General features: G+C 37.4%; 1 protein-coding gene across 2 annotated transcripts in view; it reads left to right on the plus strand.

Moving 5' to 3' along the window:
• Positions 1-1464: 1464 nt before the first annotated feature.
• Positions 1465-20497, plus strand: part of Lnpk (lunapark, ER junction formation factor) — a 68058-nt gene continuing 49025 nt past the window's right edge. For both annotated transcript variants that reach the window (XM_055600776.1, XM_055600777.1), the window contains exons 1-4: positions 1465-1562; positions 7039-7127; positions 9595-9636; positions 10738-10925. In XM_055600776.1, coding sequence (XP_055456751.1) covers positions 7101-7127; positions 9595-9636; positions 10738-10925 — 257 coding nt within the window. In that variant the 5' untranslated portion in view covers positions 1465-1562; positions 7039-7100. The remainder of the gene's footprint in view (positions 1563-7038; positions 7128-9594; positions 9637-10737; positions 10926-20497) is intronic.

Consider the following 20497-nt stretch of genomic DNA (forward strand, 5'->3'; position numbering starts at 1 on the left):
ACAGTTGTGAGCTGCCTTGTGGGTGCTAGAATTGAACCCTGGTCCTCTTGACCACTGAGTGCTCTTAACTACTGAGGCATCTCTCCACCTCCCCATTCCATCCTGTTTTATTTATAAATTCCTTTTCTCAATGAGAAATCAGAGGACAAAACATTGACAAGAGCCAAAAATGTTCTTTCTTGTTCTCTTTAGAAACAACCAGAGACAAGATGCTGCTGAACAGCAGCACAAGATTTAAATTCTTAGGCTGCAAAGGCTGGGAAATAAAATGGCTAATTTTCCAAAACAGAACTGGCTGTTTGGATGTGAAATGCCTGTGTTCATTTTTTTCCCACATTGATGAGGTGACTCACACTGTATTCAAGTTTAGCTCTCTCCTCCGGTCTTTTAAGTTTACAAAGCTGTAACTGAAGAATTTAGCATTTAGAGAATCATATTACAAATTACATCCTATGTAGTCTTCTCTTCCTTCTTTGCCAGTGTCGTCAGTGTAAACAGAGTATATTATTTCTATTGTGCTTTGAAAATCAGAAACATTTTTAGTAACTGAAGTAGAAAACCCCATAAAAATGATTGCACACAGAACATAAAAACCTTTGTTGAAGTTTCCCTTGTTATGCCTACGCATCTCTCGTTTTTCTCCTCCTCTTCAGGTGTCATTTGTTACTGATACTTGCAGTTGACTAGGAAACAACATTCTTTAGGCCGTTTTCAAATCTCAGGAAAGATAGCGTGCCGGTTTTACGCAGGCCCGGTTATTTAGAGCTTTTGGAGAGTGCTCTTGAGGTTAAGAGTGTAAAGATGGGGAAAGCTGTCAGTCTTTGTTGCTACCCAAAGTTTGAAAACGCCATCCTTTGCGTTTGATGTTCATCTCAGGCTGGTGAGGTCAGCGCCCAGTCATCATCAAAGGACCCTTTTTGACGTCCAACAGACGCCTCAAGCGCTCACGAGGTCTAGCCAGGTGATGAATATATGTCTCCCCCGGCTTAGCTGAGACTGGCCTCTTCTGAGCTATGCAGTGTAAACCTTTGTTGCTGCCTGGTGGATGACAGCTGATCTGGAACATCAGGTACTCGCTTTTGTCCCGACCTTCAAGGGCGCTCCCTTTTGTCCTCCCCACTCTCCTCTCACTCAGATGGTCTAGGACAATCAGGATCAGTTTCTTTCCTCGGCGAGTCTGGGGGTCGGGGTGGGGGTGAGAGTACTCAAGAGCAAAGGAGGCAGAGGGAGAACAAGAATCAACTGCTAGTACACCGCAGTCGGAACGGCCGCACGCCGCTGTGCCGACCCCCGGCCGCGGAGAACACGCAGCCTGGACCCTCAGGCCAGACGCGCCGCTCCCGGGCCCCAACGGCTGGGCCGGCCGGGTCACGTGACCGGGGGTGGCGGGGAAGCGGCGCCCATTGGCTGGCGGCGGGAGCGCGGGGTTTGATGGGAAGGCATTGGCTGGGCCCAGATCTCTGTCAGTAGCTGCTGCCGCCTGCCCCAGAGGCGGGCTACGCGGTGGCGACCGAGGCTCACCCGAGCGGACGGCGGGGCCGGGCGGCGCCTGCTTTGCTCAGGTAGGACGGCGAAGGGGAGGGCCGCGTAGCCCGAGGCTCTCTGGGCCGCGGGAGCCGGTCCCCGGGCTCCTCCGCGCGCCGGCCCGGCGGTCTCCTCCGCCCCGGCTAGGTGGCCTAGAGCCCGGCGGCGGCTGGGGACGCGCCGCGCGGGGCTGCGCCCGCCGGGTACAGTTGCCGCCTTCTCTCGTGGGTTGCCCAGCACAGCGGCCCGAGCGGCTCCGGAGTGGGCGACACCCGGCCCTGTCTCCCCAGGACCGGTGTGCGCCCCCGCTGTGGTCTCGGGGTGGTTTGGAGCCCGAGCCCTTGGCCCCACCTGCGTTGAGGAGTGCCCAAAGGTCCCAGGAAGCACGTCCCTGGCTGAGATAGCCACCCTGAGTGCTCTTGTCACCTCCGCGTCCAGCGGAGCTGGCAGGACGGGAAGGTCTGAAAACTGTCAGTGTCATGCTGCTCACGTGGGCGTGGATCGTAAGGGACTGCACAACCATTGTTCTTAAATGTTGGAGGGACAGCGGCAGGCCTGAGGGCTGGAGCGGCGGCACGAAGGTGCGAGGTGTCAGGAGCCACCCGGGAAGAGTAACTCCAAGGGCCATCCATGTTTCATTCTTTGATGATGTGTTGGCGGACGGAGAGTTCGGATTGGAGAATTTATTCTTGAGAGCAGTTATAAGCAACACCTGTGACTCAGAGTTTTCCGTGTTCTGCTCGGCTCTTTTGGCTTCTGGGTTGTGGTCCCTAGAGTCTGTTGTTTTCTGTCCCTGTGTTCGCTGTCTCAGCTTTGACAAAATTGTCTAGAGGTGTGATGGCTCATTCAAGCTAGCAGGCAGGACCTAGTCCCTAAAGGTCTTCTCCACAGTCCCTTCTTAGGGGAACAGAGTTGACTTTGAATGCATTTTTTAAACAAGAATGGCTCTTTTAAACGTAGAGGTCTTAAAAGTTCTGGACACCTATTGGGGTCTGCACAGTAGTGCTGTGAATAGTGTTTATATGTTGAAAGAATGCAAGGACAGGTGACTGTTACAAAGGTACGACTTCATGTAGAAATCTCTGCACCTTTTTTTTTGTGGTAGTCATCTCGCACTAAAAGTGCTTTTAGAGGTGTGCTTCTTTTCATCATTTTTAGGCAAGAAAGCTGGTGTAAGATATTTCAGAATTTTTTGTTTGGACGTTTGAAAGCCATCTTGAACAAATCACATTTAATCCTAAATTTAATCCTAAAGTTGCTGTTGAAGATTTTAGTTTATATTTAAGTTTGGAACTTAAAACTCAAAACTCAACTTCTTTTGCTGTTTTCTGTGAAGGCCTACAAGTTTATTATAATGTAAAGTGCCTGAAGAATCTTCTGCTTTATTTCCATGCTAGGGAAAAGGAAAAAAAAATATTTTCAGTAAAAATACAAACTTATTTTTAAAAAATTTCAATTATGAGATAAGTGCTCATTTTTATAAAAGTTAGGCATGTGCTTCATTTGAATATTACATGTGGTTTTTTTTTTTTTGGTAATTGCAGTAGTAATGGCTACAACTAACTAAACACTATGTGCTGAACACAGTGCCAAGTGATAAATAATTTCACTTAATTTATATAATTCCATGGAATGTAAATATTTTCACCACTTTGTAAAACCACACTTGGTAAGTAATTTACCCAGTTCATATGGCTAGTATATGGTTGGGCCATAGTTCGAATATTCTATTGTTTTTATGTGATTTGAAATGAGTTGAAAATTTAAGAAAGACATTTAAGATTTTTGGTTCTCTCACTTAAACCTGACTGTGAATACTATAGAAAATGTCATACAGTATGTTTGGCATTATTGGTCATTGAAAACCACACTTAGGGTGCTGGAGAGATATGACTTAGAGGTTGGGAGCACTCAGGACCACGTGGTAGTTCACTGCCATCTGTAATTCTCATTTTAGGCTATAATGTCCACTTCTGACTTCCCTGTGCACATGGCGGTTCACAGCTATCTGAAACTTTAGTTCTAAGCTATCTAACGTCCACTTCTGACTTCCCAGTGTACAAGGTACACACATCGTGCACAAATACTTGCAAGCAAAACACTTGTACTAAAAAAAAAAAAATCTTAAAACACACACACATTTAGGTGCATTTAGTCTTTAAGGTTGTACATGCTCTGTCCCACTGTGGAGGCAGGATTGGAAAGAGACTGAACAGCTTGGCTATACTGCTTGAGTCCAATTAAAGGCAAGCGATGATGTATGCTTCAGAAAGAAATACTAGAGGTACTGGGCAAGAGAGTAGAGGTGGATTAGAAAATGACAGTGACTACAGCAAGAGAAACAATTTATTCTAGGGTAAATAGTTTAGGACATTATTTAAGCATTTCAGCATCTAAGGAGATTCTAACTATCCCTCTTTGCAGATGAGGAAATAGAGAAATAGAGATGCCCATTTATTCATTTATTTATTTATTCATTCATTCATTCATTCATTCATTTATTTATTTATTTATTTATTTATTTATTTATTTATTTATTTATTTATGCTCATTGTTTCACAGTAAGTGATGGGCATTCAGAATTGGATTTACAATGTCTACATGGAAAGGACAGAAGCCCTGGGTGAGATAGAAAATGAACTTAACATTGTAGAAAATATTTACTCCTTTTGTGTTTCACATAGTTAAAAATACTATTGAAAATTTCTGAATCCAATAATTGATTGTTATTTTGCTTATGAAACCATGGATTTAATGACTATTACTAATATTTCAGAGGGTTTTTTTTTTGTTTTTGTTTTTTGTTGTTGTTGTAGTTGTTGTTTTCCAGACAGGGTTTCTTTTCTCTGTGTGTAGTCTTGGCTGTCCTGGAACTCACTTTGTAGACCAGGCTGACCTCAAAGAGACCCACCAGCCTCTGCCTCAAGCGCTGGGATAAAAGGTGTGCACCACCACACCCAGCTTCAGAGGGTAAATTTAAAGCACAACTTCTTGCATTAGAAAGCCTGAAGACAAAACTATAGTTGTTGTTTCTTTAACAGCAAAACATCCTTCAAACAAATAATTAATATAAAATAAGTATTTATTATGAATTACGGATATATCTCATGTGCTCCTTTAAAAGGCAATGTTCAGTAAAGACTGTTGTAGACTAGTTGCTCTAAAAGTTCTAACTGGACTCCTAGGAATTTAGTAAGCCATTTAGCATCTCTCTAATGTAGATTTAAGCATTCAGACTTCATCAGATAAAGGGATTCGGCTACCTGATACATTGCTATAAACACTGTCTCTTGTGTGTATAACTCACTTTCCGTTTTAGCAGCTCTGTTTATCAACTATTTAAGAAGGTCTAAGGTGCTTTCATATGTTTTATTTCACTTTGTTTTTATTTTTATGTTTTATGGTGCTGAGGATTGAGCCCAGGGCCATGTACTCCACAAGTGCTCAACTTCTAACCTATATCTCCAGCTAGTTATAACTGATATATGTGCTACTCTACACAGATATTTTCAGCCTATGCTATATAGTTGTCCTCCATTTGCTGTTGGGAATAACTGGTTGCATTAAGAAAATCAAAACTAAGATGCTGTAGTTGGCTTTGCTACTTAATATTCTTGGGGTTTAGCATATTCTCTAACTTCAGGGTCTTAATTTGTGAAATGGAGGGACAGTATCTAAATAATAAAATCCTTGCAAATCATTTGTTTTAGTGTTCAGTGTTATTAATTTCAAATAGTAAAAAGTCAGCTAAGCCAGGTAGGGCATGATGGTGCAAGTTTGTAATGCCAGTCAGTATTCAGGAGGCTGAGGCAGGAAGGTGGCAGCTGAGTGTCAGGAGATCCTGTCACAGAAAATCCAACCAAAACAGAAAATTTGATCTTAAGGTGTGATGGCTTCAAACTTGTTATAGTTCTTTTAGAAATGGAAATATGCAGAGTAGTGGTGGTGCATGCCTTTAATCCCACCACTTGGGAGGCAGAGGCAGCTATATCTCTGTGAGTTCAAGGTCAGCCTGGTCTGCTGAGTTCTAGGACAGCCAGGCTGTTACAAAGAGAAACACTGTCTGGGGAAGAGGAGGGGAGAATAGAAATATGTAGTCGAGTTGTGCACGAAACACTGTCAAATATAACAAGCTAGTTTCAAACTATCACAAGCCAATTTCAAACTAGTGGAGTGATGACAGAGAAATGCAAAATTATGTGGTCATCTGAGTCTTTTTCCTTCTACTTTTCTTGGTGATTGCTTTTAGAATATTAAGACTGTTTTAAGATTTGTTTAATCTTAACTCAAAATTTATACTTTTGTTCATTAGCGTTCCAGAATACCTCATAATCACATTTTAGAATTTTGAATGCTGAGCTATTATTACAGAATTAATATTTAGCTTGCAACTTAATTGTAGCTTATGAACTTGTTTTGTATGCTTCAGAGTGTCTTAGAACAGATAATATTTCTGGCTGTACGAATCACTTTGTAAATGAAAGTACTTTATAATTAGGCATTCATTACTTTTCTAAAAAAAGAAACTCTTAAAATAGGTATGCCTTGAGATAATGCTGATATATAAATAGTATCGCATTTCTCCCTGAGTGCTGATAATTATTTTGTGATTATATTTATGGTTAAGATAGGGGAGATATACCTGTAAAAATAAGTGTGTATGCACGTGTGTATAGATGAAGTAGTTTCACACCCTGATAAGCAGATACTTGTAACCTGATAAAAAGATGTCAGTTTGAGGGTATAAGTTTACCATGTCAATTTAATCATTATTTTAGCTGTTAAATTGATTTATGATATTACCATTTCTCAGTTTTCATAAAACATTTGAAGATAATGGATAAACAAACAGATATACACAGCTGGCTGAAGTGAAGGTCATCTAGGTCGAGGGTCTTACAATGCTTAATTGGGTGTTGACCAGCAGTGTTTATACATAGGAACCAGAAGTCTGAAGATACAGGAGTTTTAGGGCATGTTTTTTATTTGCTATTTTCTTATCTCAAGGTGTTTATACTAAAGGCTGTCCTGTGACAAACTACTGACATTATTCTTTACAAAGGAGTGAAGGCTCAAATTATTAAAGAATTTATTCTTTTTATGTTTTTCAAAACAACGTTTCTCTGTGTAGCCTTGCCTGACCTGGACTCTCCCTGTAGACCAGGCTAGTCTCTGAACTCACAGAGATTCACCTCCTTCTGCCTCCCTGGGATTACAGGCATGCGCCTCAAGAATTTATTTTATTTTTATAACGAGAACAACATAGGGTAACTACTTTAAAAAAATAGGAAATTTGTAGGTGATTTGTCATTAAAACATATTTCCAACTCCATTTTTACCTTTAAATATGTCCTCACTTTGAATGTACCTGTGGCTATCTGGATTCAAGTTTCATGTAAGTGGAGGCCAATAAATAATTTATGGTTTTTAAATGTAGTATTGCAACATAAAAATTGTAGAGAGAATGTGCTGTGCATTTACCTTAAAAATTTAAAATATTTGCTTTGTTTCTAGCTGTGACTTCTTTTGGACAACTCATGATATTTATTATTGTACCAAGATTCTACAAATAAAAGATGGGTGGATTATTTTCTCGATGGAGGGTAAGAAAAAATATTTTGTATATTGCTAATTTAAAAAAAATATAACATGGGAGGGTTACATAAAGCATTTGTTGAGGTCTTCTTTGAGGTACACATTTCAGTGAGTTTCATATTATATATTTAATTTCATTTAACTCCAGTTAGAATTGCCTTTTTGGGCATTATTTTGGTAGTTTTTTTTTTTTTTTTATGGCTACTTAATATCTCTAGTAATTCATTTTTATTTTTGTATTATATAGAGGTAGTTTTTTGCTCATATTGCCCAAGTTCCAAGTTTATTTTGAAAGTAGTTGAAATTAACTCTTATACCATAGTTAGGAGTTTTATGGACTATATCATCTATCTGTCTGTCTGTCTGTCTGTCTCCCTCTCTTACCTACTTTGGAGACAGGGGCTTTGCTGTGCAGCCTTAAACTTGCAGAAATCTGTCCTGCCTCTGCTTCCATATAGCTGGGATTAAAGGAATTGCTTTTTTTTTTTTTTTTTTTAGTATGTCACATAAACATACTTTTAAGAATTATAAAAAAAAATATAGGTTGAACAAAATTAAAAATGCAGATTTTACTAGATAAGTCTTTAACGTATCTCAAATTTAGAGATAAAATATAAATTTTATTGATAAGTAAGTAATAAGAAATAATGTAGTCTAGGAAAATAATTTCCTATTCCTTATTATAATAATAATAATGTTGGGTGTATAATTTAGCTTTTGACTTGTTAGAGAAATCCATGTTTTAGATTTGTGTTATATTGACTTTGTTTTTCTTTTTAAAAAAATCCCCAGGAAAAATAGCATATTTATTGTATGCAGCATGATATTTTAAAGTGTATATATTACATTGTTTAGATCTCGTAATTAACATGTTTTAACTCATACAATTATACTTTTTGTGGTGAGAACACATTTTCTCTGTTAGCAGTTTTCAAGAATATAGTATATCAGAGACATTTAAGTGTAAGGGCACTTGTTGCTGTTGCAAAGGACGGATGTTCAGTTCCCAGTGCCCATATCCGGCTATTCACAATTGCTTGGACTCCTGTTTTATGGATCTAGCACCTCTGGCTGCCAACTACACCTGCATTCATGTACCTATGCACAGGCATCCATGTATATACATGTTTAAAAATATAATAAACTTTTTTTTTTAAAGCTCACGAAAAATATAGTAAAGCATTGTAAGCTGTAGTCACCACTCTGTAATGGTCTCTAGAACTGACTCTGTGATTTTGTATCTTTTGTCCCCTAATCTTTTAACCCTTCAACTTTCTACCTCCAATTTCCTAGACTATTAACTTTTTATTTTCTTCTTGATTCCTTTTTAAAAATCTACAGAGCCAGGCAGGGTGGCATGCCTTTAGTCCCAGCACCATTGAGGCAGAGGCAGGCAAATCTGTGAGTTCAAGACCATCTTGGTCTACAAAGTGAGTCCAGGACAGCCAACGCTACAAGAGAAACCTTGTCTCGAAAAACAGACAAAAATTTGACAGCCTGAGAATCAAATAAATGTATTATTCTTTTGTTTTTCTTATTTGGTTGAATCATATCAAGTTGCTGATAGTCTGCTTTGTCATATAAAAATGGCAGTTTTACATGGTTCAAACTTAGGTTAACAACTTTACATTTTTTTTTTTTTTTTATTTAGGGTTAACTTTTTAAAGACTATAGTATTGATATTTGTTACTGTCTTGATAAATATTTTCTTAATTGTCGTTTGAACCATTCTGGCTCATATAGAAATAACTTTGGCAAATAATCACTGCTGTTATAAAATATTCTTATATATACTCTATAAAAATCTCATCTTTCAAAAGTGTGTACTTGGGGCTCAAAAGATGGCTTAGAGGTTCAGAGCCCTGGTTGCTCTTCCAGAGTACTGTGGCTCAGTTTCCAGCCCACTTGGTGGCCCACAGCTGCTCATAACCCCATTTCCAGGGGATCCAGTGCCTTCTCCTGGCCTCGATGGCACCAGGGTGCTTTCTACAGGCACAAATGCCGGCACGTCTGCACTCATTTGAAACATGCAAACAAAAGAACCTTTCTAAAGCTGTGACTTTAGGAATCACAGTGAATGTGGCCTATTGATTTTAACCTGCAGAGCCCCCGGGAGCTTCAGTCCTGAAGTCAGTCAGTGTGGTGCTTACACAGGCCATCTTGTGAATATTTTGCTCTAGGAATCCCTTTGGATGAAAATATTTTTCTCTATATAAAAATCTGTTCTGTTGAGGTTAAGAATGGAAAAAGAGCTATCACAGTTGAAAGTTTTAGAAAAAGTTTTATTTTAAGACTCTTACATAGTTTGATAGTTATTTTTCAATTATAGTTATAAATAGGTAGACATATAGCTTGGTAACATTGAGAAACCTAGTTGTGAATTAAAGTGTTCTTTAATGACTATATAAACTCAAGTGTTTCTAAATTTGCAGAAGCAAGCTTTAATGCCATGTCTTATTTCTGTGTCTAAAACAGGCAAAACCTTCAACAGTAGAAGTTCTAGAAAATATAGATAAGGTATGTTCCTTGGCTCTAGAGTATTTATTTTAGATGTTAATTAAGTATTTTGGTAATTTTATGTTGGAGAAGAGACACGGGAGCTTAGTGGTTCACAACCTTCCTAATACTGCATCCTTTTAATACAGTTCCTCATGTTGTGGTGACCCCCAAATAAAATTATTTTCATTGCTACTTCATAGCTAATTTTGCTACTGTTATGAATTGTAATCTAAATATGTGGTATACAGGGTAATTTTGGGTTGTCACCTACAGATTGAGAACCACTGATATATTGGACTGCTGAGAACTTTAGTGTTATGTAATCTCAAAAAAGAAAAACAAAACAAACAAACCCCAGAAAAATCTGAAGTCTCTCAGTGATTTGAGAAGCCCGTATCAAGTAATAGATAGAACCTGTTAGAATGCAATTAGAGCTAGCATGGTGTAAATCAATATAACATAGCATGATAAAGATTGTAGGCTACTGTGCAACTTTTATCAGTCTGCAGCAATTCTATAGCTTTAAGTTTTTCTCTTATATTTCCTAGGAATATTGGGACTAGCAAATAGACTGAAATGTAGTTTCAGTCATTGTTTTTTTTTTTTTTTTTTCTTTTCTTTTCTTTTTTTTTTTCTTTTTTCTTTTTTTTTTGAGACAGTCTTACTATATTATTCTGCCTGGCCTACACTGTCTATTTAGAGCACGCTCTCCTCAAACTTCCATCTGCCTCCTGTGTGCCATGATTCAATGTGTTACAGCACCACCAATCATGGCTCTACAATTTTTTTCTTGCCAGATTTTAAAGGCCATATATTAAGAATTATTTTCTTGACTATGTATTTGCTGATGTCAATTTCATTTTTCTAGTCTTTACCAATTTGATAGATTAAAAATAGTATTTAATATTTTAGTTTGAAAAGTAATTTGTTGGGAAAGGCTTTATTTAATTACTTAACTTCAGTTTTAGTTTTTCTTTCATATGTTTGCTTTAAAATTTTAGGGCATTGTATTTCATTGAATTTTAGCAATTGAATAGAATTTTTCTGTCATGTTCTTTCAATTTTAATTTTTAAATGATTTATGAGATTTAATAATATGGAATACTTTTCTTTTAACAGGAAATTCAAGCATTGGAAGAGTTTAGAGAAAAAAATCAGAGATTGCAAAAATTATGGGTTGGAAGATTAATTATCTATTCTTCAGTTCTTTATCTGTTTACATGCTTAATTGTGTACTTGTGGTATCTTCCGGATGAATTTACAGCGAGACTTGCCATGACACTCCCATTTTTTGCTTTTCCTTTGATGTAAGTAAAGTATTTTTGTTAGTCTTTTTCTTTTCTGACCAGATAATTGTAATATATTCATTTTTTATAACATATTAATGTCTCAGTTGAATAAATTTGTATCATTATTGTAGTTTGATAACTGTCTTTTAAAATTGTAAACTAATTTCTACTCTATAATCCAAAGGTATACCTAAAGGATATCGCTACTGTTACTAGTAATGTTGTATAGTTCTGAGAGTTGGCCAGGATTCCTGGAGGCACTGGGCGTGGATGAGAGATGTCAAGTGGGGAGGGTTTGTAAAACTGAAATAATAATAATAATAATTCTAAGTATGTATCTTTCATCCTAACTCTTTCTTTCTTAATTATTGCTATAAGCCAGAAATTTTTTCCTTAAGCATTTCATGATGTGGCACTCTATAGGAGGTTTATCTCAACTGAGAATTTTGGGAAACATGTTTTTCATTTAACTAGCAAACGTTTATAGATAACAGTTGTGTAGACATTGGGTTATAATCATGTATGGTGAACAAAATTGAAAAGTTACTAGCTATAGATCTTAGGCTATGTAAAGTAATAAATATGATTAATGTTATGACAGAGAAATACGAAATGATTTGGGAACAGGGGCCCTAATTCAGGCTTAGAGTGGGGAACAGGGATCTTGGGGAACAGGGGTCTAGAAAGAGCCTTGATTAGAAGTTTTCTGTTGTTCTCAAGTTAGGCAGCTTAAAACAGTGCTTATTCATTTTCTCAAAATAAAATAATACTTATGCAATGTATAAAAGCTCTGAAGTTGAGAAACTCAGGCAGATTAAGTGAGTCTTTGCTTAGAATCTCATAGGCCTGGGTTTCCAGGGATCAGACAGCAGTCTATTTGGAGTCTCTGGTGGGAGAAACTGCAGGCTCATGCTGTCGGTCAACTTTTCAAATCTCTGATTTACCTGTTATCCATGACAATCTTCCACCTAAAATCAGTAATTTTGATTATATCAGATGTCCCTTTACAGCAATTATCTAGATTATTGTGTGGTTGATTGTGTAGGCAAAGCATGCATTGGGAGGAAGGATATCTGTGAATTGTTTACTACAGACTTGTGAAGAATCGGTGTCAGAATTTGAGACTTGCAGAATGGATTACGTGTACAGTGCCTGACATGGCAGCAAGAGCAGCGGCAGCTGTGGCTGTAGGATGGTCACATTGTTTGCAGTTAGATCAGAGTCAGGTGAATGCTATTGCTACACTTGTGGTTACCTTGTTAAGTCTGGACCCAGCCCAGAGCTTGGGTCTGTCCACCATTAAGTGTGGCTTTTCCCATTTGAGTTAAGCCTCTCAGGCATGTCCGGATGTCTGTCTCCTAAGTGATTCTGCATCTAGCCAAATTGATGTTATATCTTTATAGTCACTGGGAGTATAGCTTCTAATAAATTAGAAGGAAGTAAGAGTGAATCTGGAGTAGGAAGCTAGAAGGATGTTACAGTTGATAAAGAGAAATGATGAATGATTTGTACTTGGTGGTGGGAGAAGAGCAGATGGATTGAATGAAATTGATGGATTGGAGATTTAGGAGGTAGAATTGAGAGACTTTTGGTGATTGGTTGAATATAGGTTGAAGAGGAAGAATCGATTCAAGGGTAAAATTCAGGTTTATAGTTTGGGATATTTGGTTGAGGGCATTGTTATTTATCAAAACAGTGAACAACCTGAGTAGGAGCAGGTTTGGTGAACCACTGTTTTTGCCAATTGGAGCTGTCAGATGGATGATTAAGTATGAGTATGAAGTTTAGAAAAAATTCAATAGAAGATTAAAAATATGGATTTTATAACTTATAAATGTTACTTAAGTCAGGTCTGTAATCCCAGCTACTTGGGAAACTGAGGCAGCGGGGTCACAAGTTCAAGGTCTGGCTGGATTCTAGGGGGAGTTTACCCAGGCTGTGCAACCTACTGAGATCCTGTCTCAAAAATAAAAAGTGCATAAGGTGTTGGGTCTATAGCTTATTGGTGGGACATTTGCTACCTTATGTGAGGCTCTGGGTTCAGTTCCTAGTAACACACATACACACACACACACACACACACTAACCGAAACCACCATGTCTTTATTAAGTATTAGACATCTGCAGTGTTAGGTAGTAGTCAGTAATATAGTAGTGGGAAAAATAGTGGTAAGAGTCTGCTCTCACATAATTTGACTTCTTCAGTTACTGGGCAGATAAAAAATAGAGATAAGTTAACAAAGACAGATAGTTAATTTGGAAAGAAATATGTGCAATGAAGGAAGTCAAGTAATGTGATTAAAAGTAGTTTTCTTTTTTTAAATTTAATTTTATTTATTTATTACCATTTATTCACTTTGTATCCTCACTGCAGCTCCCTCCTTCATCTCCTCCCAGTCCTACCCACCCTTCTGCTTCTCCCCCTATGCCCCTACCCTAGGCCACTGATAAGGGAGGTACTCCTCCCTTCTATCTGACCCAAGCTTATCAGGTCTCATCAAGGCTGGCTTCATCATCTTCCTCTGTGGTCTGGCAAGGCTACACCCCCCCCCCAGGGGGAGGTGATTAAAGAGCCAGCCACTGAGATCATGTCAGAGACAGTCCCTGTGCTCCCTACTAGGGAACTCAAAAAATATATTTCTTTACAAAGGTTGTAGGAGGCCTCTTCTTAGGAAGTGGTATTTGAATTGAGCATTAAGCATAAAGAACAAGTATGGAAAAATTTGAAATTTATGAAGGCTCTATGCAGCATATAATGGCATATACACCTACAAAGTTATATATAAAGGATTATTTCTAAGATATTAGTGGTAGCCCTTTCTAATGGTAGAATTTTAGGTAGTTCTTTTATTCTGTATGTGGGTTTTTTTTTTTTTTTTTTTTTTGTTTTTTGTTTTTTACAACAGTGTATACTTTACCTTATAAAAAACAGGTCTAGGAGTTGAGGGACAATGTTTCCAAAACTAGAAAACAGAAAATGTGTAGACTGAGAACTGTGAGGGGCAGAGATGACAGGCATATTTGGGATGTGTGATGGAGTGAAAAAAAAAAAAATACTGTCAAGTGAGCTTGGAGAATCAGGCGAGATCCAGATCATGGAAGAAGCTTCTATAGTGAAAAATAGAAATTATATTAGGAGGGTCACATATATGCTGACATATGGAGATTGGGTAGGAGGAGAGGACAAAAGTAAAATGCCTAAGAAGCTGCTATATAAGTTCTTTTGTTTTAGTTTTAGCCTGAGTCTCACTGTGTGGCAGTGGCTGGCCTGGAACTCACTGTGTACACTAGGCTGGCCTCAAACCCTCTGAGATCTGCTTGTTTCTGCCTCCTGAGTGCTGGGATTAAAGACTTGCACCACCATGCTTGGCCTAATAGATTTAATCTAAAGATAAAGGTGAATTGGTCTGTCAAATAACACCAGAAGTAAGATAAGTTAGATGTGTTTTGGAAGTTAAAACTGATAGAATATAATAGAAAGAAATGGGATACAGAAAAAGAAGTTTTCAAGAATGATATTTAAAGTTTTGGTTTAGTCTTTAGTGCAGGCCATCTTTCTAAATTTGAATTTCTAAACTCATAAAATAGCCAACTTTGCATGTGCAGAGTGAACACCTTTTTGTTTCATGTATGAGAACTGAGGGTTGAACTCATGTGTAACACTGCAGTTAATTTCTGGTGTGGCCTCCTCATCTGCTCGGCAAGAGCTCTGCCTCTGAGCTGTGCTGCCAGCTTTGCTCTTATCCTCTTTATTTTCTTTTTTTTTTAGAAATCTTTTGGATTTTTTTAAATTCTAAAGTAGAAGATTTTATAACAATGTTGAGCTCTTTTACATTGTTTCCTTTCTATTTTTTTGTTTTTAGTAAAAAGCAGAGAGAAAATTAAGATGTGTGAGATACTTAGTTGATTTAAATATTTTTATAAAACTAGGAAAATATATTCAATTCTATATAGCAGTTGATTTTTTGGTTTTAAAAGATAATTTATAAATACCTGATAGAGAACTCTGCTAATTCTAATTGCTGCCTCAAATTGTGCTTTGCTGGATTTGTTACTAAGTCATAAGAATTACTTTTGAGACAAATGACTCATTTATTATAATTATTACTATTAGTGATGCTGGGAATAAACTCTAGTCCATCACATATTTCAAACTCCACCGAGCTATTTTCTTTGCCTAAATCTTTTTTTTTTTTTTTTTTTGGCTTGAAGAAAGTCTCATTTGAAGGATGTCTAGGTCAGATTGGCCTTGTGCACATGTCTGTGTAGGATTAATTGCTAATTGATTAGAGCCCCACCCACTGTTGGGGGTGTAGTCTTTTGGGAGGTGATTATGGGCTATATAAGCTGCTAAGGATGAGCCTGAGAACAAGCCAATAAGCAGTGTTCCTTCACAGTTTCTGCCTTGTTTGAGTTCCTACCCTGACTTCCTTCAGTGTTGGGTTGTGACATGTTTAGTATAAACCAAATAAAGCAGTTCCTGTCTTCATTTGCTTTTGTTTAGAGCATTTTATCAGCCACAGAAAGGAAACTAGAACAGTTAGATTTATTCATTTTATCTATCTATCTATCTATCTATCTATCTATCTATCTATCTATCTATCTATCTATCTATCTATCTATCTGTGTATGTTTAGGTCAAATGCCTACTATAGTGGTAGTTCTTCTACCATGTGGGTCCTGGGGATAAATTCCTGCTTTCATGGTCTCATGTAAAAACCTTTGAGTCATCTTTCCTGCTCATGAAACATTTAAGTGTTTTTGTTTGTGTGTGTATATGGTGATTAAACCATGCATGCTAGACAAACACTATTCCACTTAGTTATACCTCTAGCCTAATTGTATCATTTACAGACATATTATTTCTTTGTCTCTTTTTCTTTCTTACCCACTTTCTTCTCTCTCGCCTTCCTTCACTTTTCTTTCCTCCTCCTCTTCTTTCTTCCTTTTTTTTTCCCAGTCAGGGTTTCTTTGTGTAAGAGCTCTTTTTTTTGTTGTTTTCTCAAGACAGTGTTTCTCTGTGTAACAAGCACTGAGCTTGCTCTGTAGACCAGACTGACCTTGAACTCAGATATTCACCTGCCTCCCAAGTGCTGGGATTAAAAGTGTAGGACACTATGCCCAGCCTTCTAGACATTTTATTTTTTTATAATTTTAGAGATTAACTGAAATAAAAAGTTGATCTCAGGTTTTTAAAAATAAAATCTGTTTGTTGTTGATTCGTCTTACAGTGGGACTCTGAGGGAAGAAATTTGAGCAAGGGAATTGAGAAAGGTGCTCATGTTTCTATTTCTTTTCTTATAGCCCTAATTCAGTTGGAAGCTGTTAAGAATACTTTGATCTTAGTTACTTTTCTATTGCAGGGATACAACACTATGACCAAGGTGACTTATAAAAGAAAGAGTTTAAGGGTGCAGGGGCGCATGCCTGTAGTCCCAGCAGAGGCAGGGGTATTGCTATGAGTTTGAGGCCAGCCTGGTCTACAAAGTGAGTCCGGGACAGCCAAGGCTACACAGAGAAACCCTGTCTTGAGAAACAAAACAACAACAACAGAAAGTTGAAAGTGGAGCTCATGGTTCCCAAGGTTAGAGCCCATGACCATCATGGCAGGGAGCATGGCAGTAGGCAGGCAGGCATGGTGCTGGAGCAGTAGCTGAGAGCTCACATCTTAAGAAAGGTAGAGAACCTGGCACCCTGGGAATGGCTGGACTTTTGGAACCTCAGAGCTCACCCTCGCTGGCACATCTCCAACAAGACCTCACCTCCTGATATCTTCCAAACAGTTCTACCAACTAGGGACCAAGAATTCAAATTTATGAGCTTATGGGGACCATTGTTATTTAAACCACCACACACGATTTTCATGCATTTTAGCTACTAGATATTTCCTGAGTTTAGTTTTAGAAGACTGGCAAATACAACTTAAAGCCTGTGAAGTAACTCCAGTCAATCAGCCAGCCTACTGCTCCCTCCCTTCCTCTTTTCCCTTCTTCCCTCCTTTCTTGCCTGCCTGCCTCTGTTCTTCCCTTCCTTCTCTTCTTCACACAAAAACTCAGATGTGGAAGTCAGACGACAACTTGAAGGAATTGATTCTGAGGAGTATATTCAAATCTTTAAGGCTTGATGGCAGATTCTAGCCATCTCAAGGTCACATAAAAAGTTTTAAAATTTGTTTGATGAGATGTTTTTTGTCAATTTTATTTTTATGAATTTTGTTTTACTTGTCAAGTTGAAGAGCCTCTTGCTTAATTATTTGTCCCAAAGATTTCCTTCTATGTCTTTTTCTAAGCCCTTTAAAAGAAACATGTTATTCTTAAATTTGTGATGTATTTTTAAGTAGGAATGAGGTATTGGTTGAAGTCTCACCAATCCCCAGATGCTGCCTAGTGGCTGATTTATTAGAAAAAAGCTTTATCTTTAAAAACTGTTTTAATAGATCTTCTTAAAGTACAGTATGTACATATATAAGGAAACATTATATTGAAACCTGTTATTTTATACAACTAACCTGTGGTAGTAAAATTAAAAAGATAAATGATATTTTTTTAGTTAAGTCTTTTTTTGTGGTATTAACATATGTACCTTCTATTTTATTTGTCCTTGGTATGTCTGTTATTCATTATTTTCATTCTGAGAAAGCAGTTTGAAAATTAGTTTATATTAAAGATTAGCTTTTATCTTATCCGGTATAGCAGTCTTTTTTAAAATTCCTAGTTTAAAGTTTAGTGCACTTTATTGATAAGAGTTAGCTTGATTTTTGAAATGTAGTGTTGTACTTTTTTCAGTTTTATAATAAAAAAAGGCTTAGCATATATTATGTTTACTTTGGTACAGGAATGAGATTTGTTTCATCTGTGTTATAGGTTGAGTGGAATTTTTATTAATATCTAGATTTTTATAAGAAGTTTTATCTTTTCCCAGTCAGTGAGGTTAGGCAACTGCATTTTCTCACAGGGCAGTGAGAAAATTTCTCTTTTTCTTTCCTGCTCATAGAAACACTACTCTTTTAAATAGTTCAGGATAATTTATTTTTAATGTCTGCCTTTTCTTTAGTTATGTTTCTTATCACTGTTGCTGATATGGGTTGTAGACCACACCCTTGGAAAGGTTTGTCTTGCTGGCCTCTTAGTGACTGTTTTGAAGTTTGGGTTTTATAGCTACAATTCAAGTTTACCAGAAAAGGATATTAAATTTTTATTTTTATTCTTGTTTGAATGAGTCTAAGGCTGGAATTGGGTGGGACTGGAGAGTGTGCTATTATTCTCAAACCAGAAGTCAATATATATTCAAAACCATGTCGCTGTTTTTTCATAAATTACATTTAGTTATTAGGAATGGAAGGCCTTTGCCGGGATAACTCGAACATAGATTCCTGAAGCACTGTAATTATGTTTCTAAATTCTAATATAAAATACAAAATAAGTTCATTAAATTTAGCCCTAAAGGGTAAGAACTTGTGTTTTGAATAAAGAATGGGAACAATACAATTTCAAGAGCAAGGCCTCTTTAAATCTTGGAAAGCGGACACATGAAGTATTGTAAGGTAGCTGGTTGTTCTCAGGAGTAGTTCTGATAAAAACTGAAAGGATTTACTATCCACAAATGGGGGCAGTTTTGGTTTGAGGAGAATATATCTTAATTCTTATAGTTTGAAAATTATACGCACTATTTAAAACGTATATATTCATGAAAATTTTCTGGTTTCCCATATTTGCCATCTCTGAAATTCCTTTTCCTGTCTCATTTTCTCTCTGTACTTTTTTTCTTCTTAATCTTTCTCACAGTGCAGTTGTTACTTCCTTATCTACGATTTTGCTTTCCATGGTTTCAGTTATGTGAAAAATGTTAAGTGAAATATTCTAGAAGTAAAAGAGTCTCAGATTGCTGGCTGGTCTGAGTCATGTGATGAAATTGATATTACACTGTCCTGTCAGAAGGTCAGTCGTCTCTTTGTTGCATCCATGCTGCCATATGTGACCTTATCTGTCAGTCACTTCCTGTTATTCTTGGTTTTCAGATGGAATGTCTAAGATATTACAGTCTCTTATGTTAAATTACCTTTATTTTTACTTAATGAGTCCCAAATACAAGAGTAGTAAAACAAAGAAAGCATCAGGGCTTAAAACATGGAAGGCCAAGTTAATCCTGGTTAGTGTAGCAATGCTATATAGGAAAACCAAAATATATATAGTACTGGTTCTTAATCTGTGGATTACAACCCTTTTGGGTGTTGCATATCAGGTATCCTGCGTATCAGATATCCCACATTTTTACATTATGATTTATAACAGCAGCAAAATTACAGTTATGAAGTAGCAACAAAATAATTTTCTGCTTGGAGTCACCACAACATGAGGTGTATTAACTGTATTAAAGGTCACAGTGTTGGGAAGGTTGAGAACTGCCCATGTAAAGAATTCAGTCCGTCTGTGTTTTAGGCATTCGCTGGGTGGGGTAGTAGCATTTTGACGGGCAGATTCCCTGCAAATAAAAAGGGGCTATTATATGGTGATTTTCTGTTATTATGTTTAACTTCTCTCCTTTCTCCTTTCTCTTGATTAAGACAATGCTCAATGGCTTTTTCCTGCTTAGGTAGCTGCTGTAAGCACCATGTAGGAATCTAGTATTATTTGATGTTTTTATGATACAATATTATATCACCACAATAGTTAATAGCTATGTGGCAAGCTGTCCAAGAATTTAGTAGCTTAAGATAACAGAAATTTGTTAAGTCTCTCACAGTTCCTGAAGGGCAAGAAATGTTGGGATCAGCTTAGTTGAGTGGCTCTGTCTCAGAGTCCTTTGTTCTTATATAAATCACAGTTAAGCTGTGGCTTGGGCTGCAGTCATTTAACGGCCTAACTGATCATAACTTTATCATAGCAGATAGAGTCATTGCAGAGCTTACACCTGCTGGTATCCAGTTTGTGGCTTGCTTCATTTATTTTTGCCTTCATGTAACTTCATTCTGTTCTTGTGTTTCTTTGCCTGTTTCCTGGAGATCTTTTTATTAGGCCATGTCTTGTAAACCTGTGCTTCTATGTGGATTTGTTTTTCTTGTCACAGTCATAAATCATGCTAGAGCTAGTTGTTTTGCCACTTTCAAAGTAGATTCTGAACCTAAATACAGTGATCACATCTGGTATAGTTTTAGTCATTTTTGGTAATTTTTTCAATTCTATGTCTAAGCTTATGAGAGGAGGACATAAACTCCATTTTGTCTCATTTTAGGACCAGGCCTGACTTTAAAAGAAAAACTAGACTGTAGGTCACTAGTTAAACTGCTGACAAGACCATAAAATAATCCCACTCAAGAAACAATCTGGAGATAACCACAATATGGGAAGGTATCTTCTCTCAGGGTGGGGCATCGGTGCTGTACAGCCCACCAACCTTGTAGTAGAACTTTCGTGGCACAGGAAAATACCTAACATTCCTGAGGTCTATAGACAGCTCTCTCAATGTTAATTGTGTTAGTTAGCCAATCACACTGTAACAAGCTTGCCCTTGCTGGATGTCACCGAGTAGTTTAACTGCTAAACTGGACATTCCCAGTCCTTGTGCAAACCTCAATTAAACTCTGTCTTCTA

Source organism: Psammomys obesus, unplaced genomic scaffold (assembly GCF_907164565.1).
Source record: "Psammomys obesus unplaced genomic scaffold, mPsaObe1.curated_primary_1811, whole genome shotgun sequence".
NCBI lineage: Eukaryota > Metazoa > Chordata > Mammalia > Rodentia > Muridae > Psammomys > Psammomys obesus.